Source organism: Corvus kubaryi, unplaced genomic scaffold (assembly GCF_017639235.1).
Source record: "Corvus kubaryi isolate FWS band 111438036 unplaced genomic scaffold, C.kubaryi_AGA036_p1.0 37384, whole genome shotgun sequence".
NCBI classification, from domain to species: domain Eukaryota; kingdom Metazoa; phylum Chordata; class Aves; order Passeriformes; family Corvidae; genus Corvus; species Corvus kubaryi.
The window spans coordinates 3,503,438-3,512,708 of NW_024581126.1; the positions used below are offsets into that span (position 1 = coordinate 3,503,438).

Here is a 9,271-nt window from a genome sequence, read left to right on the forward strand (position 1 = left end):
ACTCAGTGTTTTCATTTTTAAGTTTCAAATTCTCAACTTAAACTCAGCATGAAGTTACTCAGTAGGCAGGTCCTTTCAGGAGTAATACTGAATCTACCTTGCAACAAACTTTAAAAGAACAATCATGCAAGCAGCTCTTTAACTTTACATAAATGACACCTTCTGCATTTCTTGTGATTGCAGAATTTAGATGTGTACATAAATAGGTAACAGATTTTTCACTCTCCAGAAAGTCATATGTCTTTCCTTTAAAGACGGTCCATGGAATAATCTCTTCTTGAAGTAATTTTGCCTCATTAAATTAAATGTCTACTAATTTCCTTAATTACTGTTGCTGAGAGTCATTCTCACCTATGCCTGATGCTCTGTTTGCAAATCTTCTACTCTTTCAAACAGATCAAGCGAGAACCTTAACACTTTGTATTTATGTACACACACACACACCCCACCCCTTTTGATAAAAAAGATAATCTTTGTAACACTCTGTGTTAAATGGCACATTTTATTTCCTTACCATATTAAAAATAAGAGCTTCTTGCATACTGCCTGCTCAAATTACATGGATTTTCTTTAAGATTAGGGCACACATTGTAACAGCAGCATATAATTTTCCTGCACAATAATTTTTTTCCAGTTGAAAGGTATCCTATAATATCATCAGCATCAACAGGAACAGACACCTGATTTTCAGCTAGACAAAGCTTATGCGTTTGGTGACTTTATTCCTGGTGAAAAGCAGTTTTCAAATATAAAGCAGTTACATAAAAATTCAAAAACAATCTGACAACTTATTATTTGACCACAAAGTGCTAGACCAAAAGCAAATGCAAAAATTGTGCCAATAATAAGGTGTGTGGGGGGTGTTTCCCCTGAATGTCCTATTTTTGTTGCTCTAATTTTATCTTCTGTTGATTTTACACACATTTAGAAATGGAACATAAGCACTGTCCTTCCTAAAAGCTGTATGGATTCCTTAAAAAACCATGCATAGAGCACAAAACCCATTTATCCATTTAAGAAATCACCTTGTTGAAACTACCGTGTATCTAACTGTGGATAAAGGGCTGTGTGTATCCCAAATACCTCAAACCCACCAGCATGCTCCAAAGACAGAAGATTAAAGACCTATTCCTACCACTTCAACAAGATATTAGTTCTCAGAATTGGCCGGGTTGCTTTCAGAGTATAGAAACTACAAGTCCTCTGTGCTTCAGAAAGCACTTTAGCATGAGTTTGTAACAGCCAGCCAAGGAATCTTTGCATTGAGCTATGCTGGTTTCAAAGCACTCATTTGCATTTTTTTTTTCCTTTCAGAATTACTGGCTAGAGCTTTGTGCCAGAGTATGAGCCTCCATACACAAAAGTTTTAATTTCTTTTAAAAATAAGCTTTTTATAGAATTGACAATGGCACATGCATCTTGTGCCCCAAAGTCTGTCATCTTCAGCTGCTACTGATTCTTACAATAATAGAGTATCAAGATGATCCAGGTATCAGAGTCACCTAAGTACACAAGAATTATTTAAAAAATTAATTTAAGTCTCAAGGAAATTTTATAAGATGCTTGAATAATTAGAAGGGGCGGGTGAGAAAAAAAATACCTACTTTTAGCCCAAATTCCTTTTCTGTATCAAATTAATACTATTCTTAAGGACTGAACCGATATTATCTACAGTAAAATAATTCACTTAAACACATATAACCTGACAAAATGCAAAAAGTGTAGTAAAGAAAAAATATTCTCTCTAGTAGGGTGTCTAGGTACAGTTTTGTTCTGGGTTATCAACCTCTTCCATCTTCAATTTGTTAGAATTAATAAAAAGGGGTTTGGTTTTAAAAATTCATCAGTTTTAAGCAAATTTGCCCTGATGAAGTCATTCTTACAAAGCTACAATTCAATCACTTTTAATTGTGTACTACTTTGTATTATTAAGGTCAATCCTGAGATTTAACTGCAAATACAGTTATCTTTTGGATGACATATGGCAAGATCTCCAACTCTTTTTAGCTTTGGAAATTTTACATCTGCCTGTTCCTTCAAGATGCTAAGCATACATGTGTTGACAAATACAGAAAATAGCAGATGGCAAAAAGCAAATGCTCAACATGAAGCATTGGGGATCACTCGAAAAAGGGCTGGACTCAGAGATTTGCCATTTTTATTTTAACAGTAGAATTATGTTTAAAAATAAATTCCACCATCTATTCTGCTTGATGCTAAGGCACCCATGTGGCTGGAATATTCATGATTACAGAATACATGTCGTATTAATTGCAGCTGGTATCCAACATGCACGTTGCTTTACAATCCTTTGGATTTTAGGACTATTAGCACAGCATAATTCTTCAGGAGATTAACTTCTGCAGCTATATAAAAATTGGAAAACATTCTGCACTGACCATAAAATTTGACATGACATCTTTTAAGAAGCAATACATGGCTGTGTTCATCTGCTATTCCAGCTTCTAAAAACCTGCATGTACCTGCAAGCAGCCCTGTCCCCCGCCCTTGGCAGTGCTACTTGTACCACCCCCATCTCCAGTAACTGCATCAGAGAACCCAAGGAGCACCTGGGCACTCAGAGCTCAGAAGTTACCACAAACTCCAAGGGCCAGCCTGGACAGCAAGAGGGACTTCATCTGAAAGGACACAAAAAGTAATGCAACAGGTCCATCCAGTGCTGTACTTCTCACTAACAATGCACAGCGGATGACCAGGGAACAGCATCAGGATAAAACAAACATTCAGCAACATTCCCCTTATATATCCAGTATTCAGAAGTCCACAGCTCATGAATCCCTGAATCAGAGAGAACATCTGTGTGTTAATATGCCATGGCAGACTTTTCTTTCAGGAAAGTCTTACAGCTTTTCCATCCATGGAACCTGTCGGCTCAACAACTGTGGCACTTTCACACTGTAACTAAGAGAAGATGTGTAGTTTCACTTCTGTTAACAGCTCTGAACAACACCTATGATTTTAATTCCATTATTAGACACCAATTCATAGGAAAAGAAATATATTAATTCCATTACAGTATTCCACTTAAATTAGCCCCCCATCTGAACAGAAGAGGTATTTTACACCATGGTCCCCTGATCACCTTCATTAGCCACAGAACCACCAGGTTGGAAGAGACCTTCAAGATCACCGAGTCCAACCCATGCTCTAACACCACCTCAACAAACCATGGCACTGAGTGCCACATCCAATCTTTTTTTAAATACATCCAAGGATGGTGACTCCACCACCTCCCCGGGCAAATGATTCCAGAACTTTATCACTCTTTCAGCAAAAAACTTTTTTCTAACATCCAACCTAAATTTCCCTTGGCACAGCTTGAGACTGTGTCCTCTTGTTCTGTCAATTGTTGCCTGGAAAAAGAGACCAACCCCACCTGACTACAGCCACCTTTCAGGTATTTAAGAACAAAGAGATCTTTATTAATCTTTTACTCACATTTTACCAGCAATTCAGTAGAACAAAACTATTAGGAGGTTCAGGAAAACAATGATTTCTATTTAAAGGGAAACTAAGAAACTTGGTTTCCAAAGCCCTCTCCTCCGTTAGAATAATCAAAGTTTAATAGTGAGAACCAAAGGATTTATGTCCTATATCTGCACACGAATATCTTGTCAGGTGTAGAAACTTAAGACTAAGTACATGAATCAGTTTTAGACAAAGAAACAAGTTCACAGAAAGCACTCAGGAGGAGTAGATGTACAGCAGGGGGTGACTAGCAAATTCAGCTGAAGAATACCAAAATGTGTAAAATTGGAACATACTGGTGAAATGACCAAACTTTAAAACCATTTTTATAGTGGCTAGAAATAAAATTATTTAAAGAAACTCACACCAACATAAAAATGAACAACCTCCTCCCCAAACCCATGAATTTATTTCAACTCTAACAAAACTCAGTCTCCTGATCACTGGCATTCTCTTTACCTAACTTAAAAATCCCAATTTCTTATCACATTTGTTCTGACACCTCAAACCACCTCAAATCTGCCATGCACATGCTCCAGCACCCACCCTGCCAATACTGACAGTCTACCTAGCAGCTTCCTACAGAAAAGAGAATTTTTCCTATAAAAACTGAGTTCTGCGCATCTCCTTTCTTCTTCTCTACCAAGTCACCAGCTTTCAAGAAACAGGAATTTAGTTACCTCGGGAATTCTATTTGTCTATCAAATTCAGCTGAAAACAGTCAACAGTATCAAAAAAGACATTCAGTTTTCCTCAGAAACCCAGACCAAAGCACTTTTTGAGCAAAATGACCAAATTCAGGGGAGAGAGTAAAACAGAATAACCAAGAACCACACCAAGTAATCTGGTAAAGCTCTGAGATTCTTATGCATATATAGCAGCAGTACAGAAAAAATTAGGGGAATTCACAGAACGTGAGGTCTTGATGTATGACCAAGAATACAACTCCACAAAAACTCACCAGAAACTTCTCAATAAAATTAACTTATTTTCCTCCTATGCGTTTTTTATTTCATTACTGCAGACTATCAGGAAAAAACTTCTTTTTCTTTGTGTACTCAAGGATTGTATTCAGCACACTGTACCTCGCATGACAGTAAATACCACAAGTATCAATTAGCAAATTTCATGTGCTACAAAGACTTTTTGACTTGTGTGCCTGATTATCCAGCACCTGATAAACGATTACTTGTCTCAGTTTAGCAAAGCTGGGAGACACATCAGTGTTCTGGAATCAGAACACCACAACCCCTCTTTGCGAATCTGCTGAAAACTCATAAACTGCAGATGTTTATTTCAAACTTAACCCAGCCTTGGTGAACTGATATTACAAACGTACTCTGATCAATCACATCAATACAGAAACTGTAAAACCAAATTATTTTATTTAATAATCGCAACTATTACCTTCTTGGTTTATAAAAATGACTTTTGTGCATCTTAAATATCAAATCCAGACATACCAACAAAGCGAGTTTTTGGTATTTCCGTTTCAGTTCTGCTGGGCTGTCCGATGGTTTGGCCCCCAGGACCTTGTACCAGTCCTTCTGGTTTATCCTTTCAAAGGCCATAGCCTGACTGGCTTTGAAATCACGTCCTCAGCACTGTGTAAGAAAATCAAATAAATGAAATTACAATTTGAAAGAGAAACAGAAAAAGCAAAAACAAGGACCTGGCAAACTAGAGGATCACGGAACTGACTGTAGCCCTCCAGGACCTCTACACTGTTATATGAGAACTACTGTGCAAAAAAAGCTTAATTCATGTGACCATTCCATCCCATAGATTGCCATATGTGAAGTCTCGTGTTTCCTGTCCAAGTGCCTCAGCATATCATGTTTCAGAAGCCACTAATACTTCTTCAAAAATCATTTTGTATGTAAAATGACCCACACTGCAGATACACCTTTTATACAGACACTTTTTAAAACAAACTTTTAAGCAATGCTGTACTTAATACATGAACACGTGAAGGACATAAAAGTGTGATATTTTTCAGTTTGGGAGTAAGATCCATGCAAGAAGACACAAGAAAAGGTATGTGTTGTTTTTTACAAAATGGCATTCAGAGCATGGGAATTCCTTCATCCTGCTGAGAAAGAAGACAACTTTCTTAAAGCAGAAGAGAATGTAAAAACAAAAAACCAAAAATGAACCAAAACATACAAAGTTAGCAGAGGTTACTAAAATCTAACTAGAAGTGTGGTTTTCAATTTTGGCTATCTTTCACCAAGTTAATGACACAGGAAGAAAAAAATAAACAGGAGGACTAAATGCTAGAAGTAGAACGGCAATGCTTGAGCTTCACGCAGATTCTTAGGTGTGCTGGAATCCCAAGCTTGCAGTAGCTGATTGACCACGAACTATCAGGTAAGAGATAACACTGTCAGTAGGCAAGAGCTCTATAAATAGACAAGTTCTATAACTACAAACTAACTAATTGTGAAACAAAACAAAAAAAAGGTTTGGGATTTTTTCCATTTCAGCACTAAAACTGCTCCCTGATGACTATCGTCGTACTTCAGAATCAACATTTCTTTCATGGGAAAAAAACCTAAGTTTCAAACTCGGCAGAGCTACGAGCAGACCGCGGGACCCACCACTCCAGGGGAAAGCACCACGCACCCGGTCCCACCCGCGTTTTGAGAACAAGCCGAAAGGCAGCGCCCGCCGGACCGGGCTCTCCGACACCGCTCCCCACAGCGGCGCCACCCCTCAACCCCGGCGCGAGTACCTCGGGCCTCTGCAGCGGCCGGGGACGCCCAGGGAGGCCGCCGCAGCCCGGCCTAGGCCGCGGCTCCTCGCACTGCGCCAGGCCCTGCCGGAGGCCCCCCGCAGTCCCCCGGTCCCCCCCGACCGACCCAGCCCGGACTCCCGGGGTTCCCCCGGTCCCTCCCCGCTCCCCGCGGCCGCCCCGCGCACCCACCTGCCCCGCACCATCGGCGGCAGTGCCACGCATAACTCGTCCGGCGGGAAACACCCTACTGTGCCCCGTGGCGCTTTACGCCTTTAGGCCCTTTAGCTCGGCCGGCGCCGCAGCGCGCGTGGCTCCCGCGCCGCCCCGGCTGTTTCCAGCCGGGCACTAGTGGCGCCGCACCGGCAGGAAGCGCGGCCCGGCCGGGCACGACGCGTCCCCATGGCGACCGCGGCTCCGCCGGCGCCGGTCCCGCCGCGGGAGCTGCTCCGCACCCCGCCCGCCCCTGGGCTCCGTCTGGCGGGGGTTTGGTGGGAGAAGGCAGCGCTGCCCATCCCGTTCTCCCTCGCTCGCTGCGCGGGAGCCCGGGCCGCCCCGCAGCCGCTTTCCCCGCAGGGACTCCGCCTCCCGGGGCGCAGCCGCTCCCTTGCCCGCCCGCGCTGCGGGGCTCCCTCCGCCCCCGGCCGCGCAGGCGGAGCTCGGCAGCCTGGGCTCCCGGCCTTATAAGCGGGATAAGGCGGTGGTTTCTTTCTCGGAAATACTTGTCCTAAAGGGGAAGGAAGATCGTCCTCTTGATGAAAAAAATTAAGCTCTGGAAGCAGGTTTTAACGATGTAAAGACGTTTCCTCATTAGAAACAAACAAGAAACCACAAATAACTTTACATCCCCATCCCTCCCCCAAAGACACGAAACCAAAAACCACAAACAAAACCCCACGACCACCACAAAAAAAAAAGAAAAAAAAAAGAAAAAAAAAAAACAACCAAAAAAAACAACAAAAAACCCCCACAAACGCTTAGGTGGGTGCTGTAGGCCAGCTTTTGAAATCTTAGGCAAACCTAGTTAGCAAAATCCCTAAATGTTACTCCAGGCAAACTCAGTTCACACTACACTTTTAAATGTATAGCATGCATCCTCTGACAATATTTTTATGTGATACGCTAGAATTAAAGCAACTTCTTGTCATTTTTCATACCCTTTGAACTCTTTGAGTAGAGCAGCAGCCAGGCTGTACAAACATTGCCAGGAAGAGCCAGAAGTGTTCCTGGCATATTGTTCCCATTAACCACCAGTGAAGGAAGGGATTGGGACAGCTGGGGTTGAATGATAAACATGGAGAATTGGTTTAAAGTTTAACACTTGCTTCCCTAGGTGAGGATAGGGGTAAGCGTGGGGAAACATCAGATCTGCAAAACTACTCAACACCTGATTAGTCTGATTTTTGTCTGTGCTGGATGTCAGTGTCTCTACACAACAGTCAGCAGGTTGGTGTTTTGCCCTTTATGCATTTCTGTAGGGGAGGTCAAATTTGCAGCGTGAGCGTGCACGTTGTCTAAAAGGAAAGAGTCCTCTGTCAGTCCATGTATGAGCCCTGGAACAACCCATCCTCTCTGCCAATGCTAACTTCTGCAGCATCAGTGTGAGCAATGAGATATTTCACCTAAGTCATTGAATTGCAGATGAGACATATCAAGTGTGGCCTGATTTATGTAGCACCTTTTGAAATCAGAATTTGCTTCTCAGGAAAAAGTTTTAGTGTGGCTCAATGAATCACCTGCTTCACTGGGGCTGGTGTGTGGACAGGGACTGTTCTCATGAAGGGGGGAAATTGAATAAAAGTTTTTTAAATGTGTGGTGTTATCCTGGAGATTGGTTACTACACCTGGGCTTTCACCACAAATGGTTAATATCCTCCTAAAGACTGGATACAATATCCATTGTTTATCCTTTATGCCAAGGATAAGTGTTGCATATTGAGTTTTTTCCATTTTAAGTTGTGATAGGATTGGTACCTGAAGCCAGCTCATACAGAGTTGTTTGAGAGACTGTGAGCAATTGTATGCAACAGTATATCTATAATGAGTTGTTAAATAGAAAATTAGCTGCATGTGTTAAGAAATTACCTCTGAAGTCAGTGGAACAATTTTGGAAGTGAAACACTTGTTCTTTTCAGTGCGTGCTCGGCAGCCCTGCCAAAGTAAAAGAAAATAGGCTATTTAATACAACAGTTTGGTTCATGTACCACTGCAGGATTGTCTGGCTTTGTCTGGTGTTATATTCTTTGTGTCTCAGTTTCTCTTTTAATCTACCCGCTTTCAGAGGTCATAACGTTATGTTTGGGTTAGTAATAGCTAATCATACCCTGACTGCTTGTAAGGATTTGTGAAGCTGTTGAACAGTCTCAAGGCAATTTGATGATCTTTCATCTCTAGAGGTATAAAAATTAATTTAGTTCAAGATTTGTTAAAGGCTAATGGGTATGTAGGGTAGAGAGAGCAGGGAAAACCACACTGAACACAAATGCTCTGGCCAGTAAGCACACAGCTCAATGTAGCCAGAGGTTTGCTGCTTTTTCCCCGTCCAAAGGCAAAAAAAAAGGGGAGGTAAGTGACAGGAGAGTGTGGAGAACTTGCCATGACAGTTTAGGATGTGTGGAGACACACCAGGAAGTCGTGGAGAAGACCTGGGACTGTTGTCCCAGAATGGAGGTTTCTTACATGTCTGTAAGAAACCAGGGTTGCTTAATTGTAGTGAACAAATTATGTAAGCATGCATAGGTGCTATTCATTTCACTGAAGCTGGACACCTAAATATGGTACCAAGTTTCCTTCTCTTGTTTCAGATAATTTGGATATAGGTTGGTGGTTTCAGACATTTTTGTGAGAATATTTAATTTTTTAGTAGATGCTTTTCTTGAAACTGTCACGTAACATTGTGCTGTGTTGTCATAGAATTACAGGAGAATTATGTAAAGACAACTGGACAACTGTGTGTGCTTCTACAACTACAGTAAAAGATGAGTACAAATGATGGACCAGCTGAAACATGCAGACTTTCTCAGTATTAACTACATTTTTTACTTCTGG

At 41.6% G+C, this 9,271-nt stretch overlaps 1 protein-coding gene across 4 annotated transcripts in view; it reads right to left on the bottom strand.

Annotated features, from left to right (window-relative positions):
- The window catches only part of DNAJC24 (DnaJ heat shock protein family (Hsp40) member C24), a 40,612-nt gene extending 33,801 nt beyond the window's left edge, over positions 1-6,811 (bottom strand). Inside the window, exons 1-2 of one of the 4 annotated variants that reach the window (XR_006017288.1) lie at positions 6,416-6,811; positions 4,953-5,093 (exon numbers count right to left, since the gene is read on the bottom strand). Coding sequence is in view for 1 of the 4 variants with exons in the window: in XM_042035670.1 (XP_041891604.1) it covers positions 4,953-5,060 (108 nt within the window). In the remaining 3 variants the exon portion in view is untranslated. The other 3 variants (XR_006017289.1, XR_006017290.1, XM_042035670.1) reach the window with 3 other exon arrangements.
- Between the last annotated feature and the right edge of the window lie 2,460 nt (positions 6,812-9,271).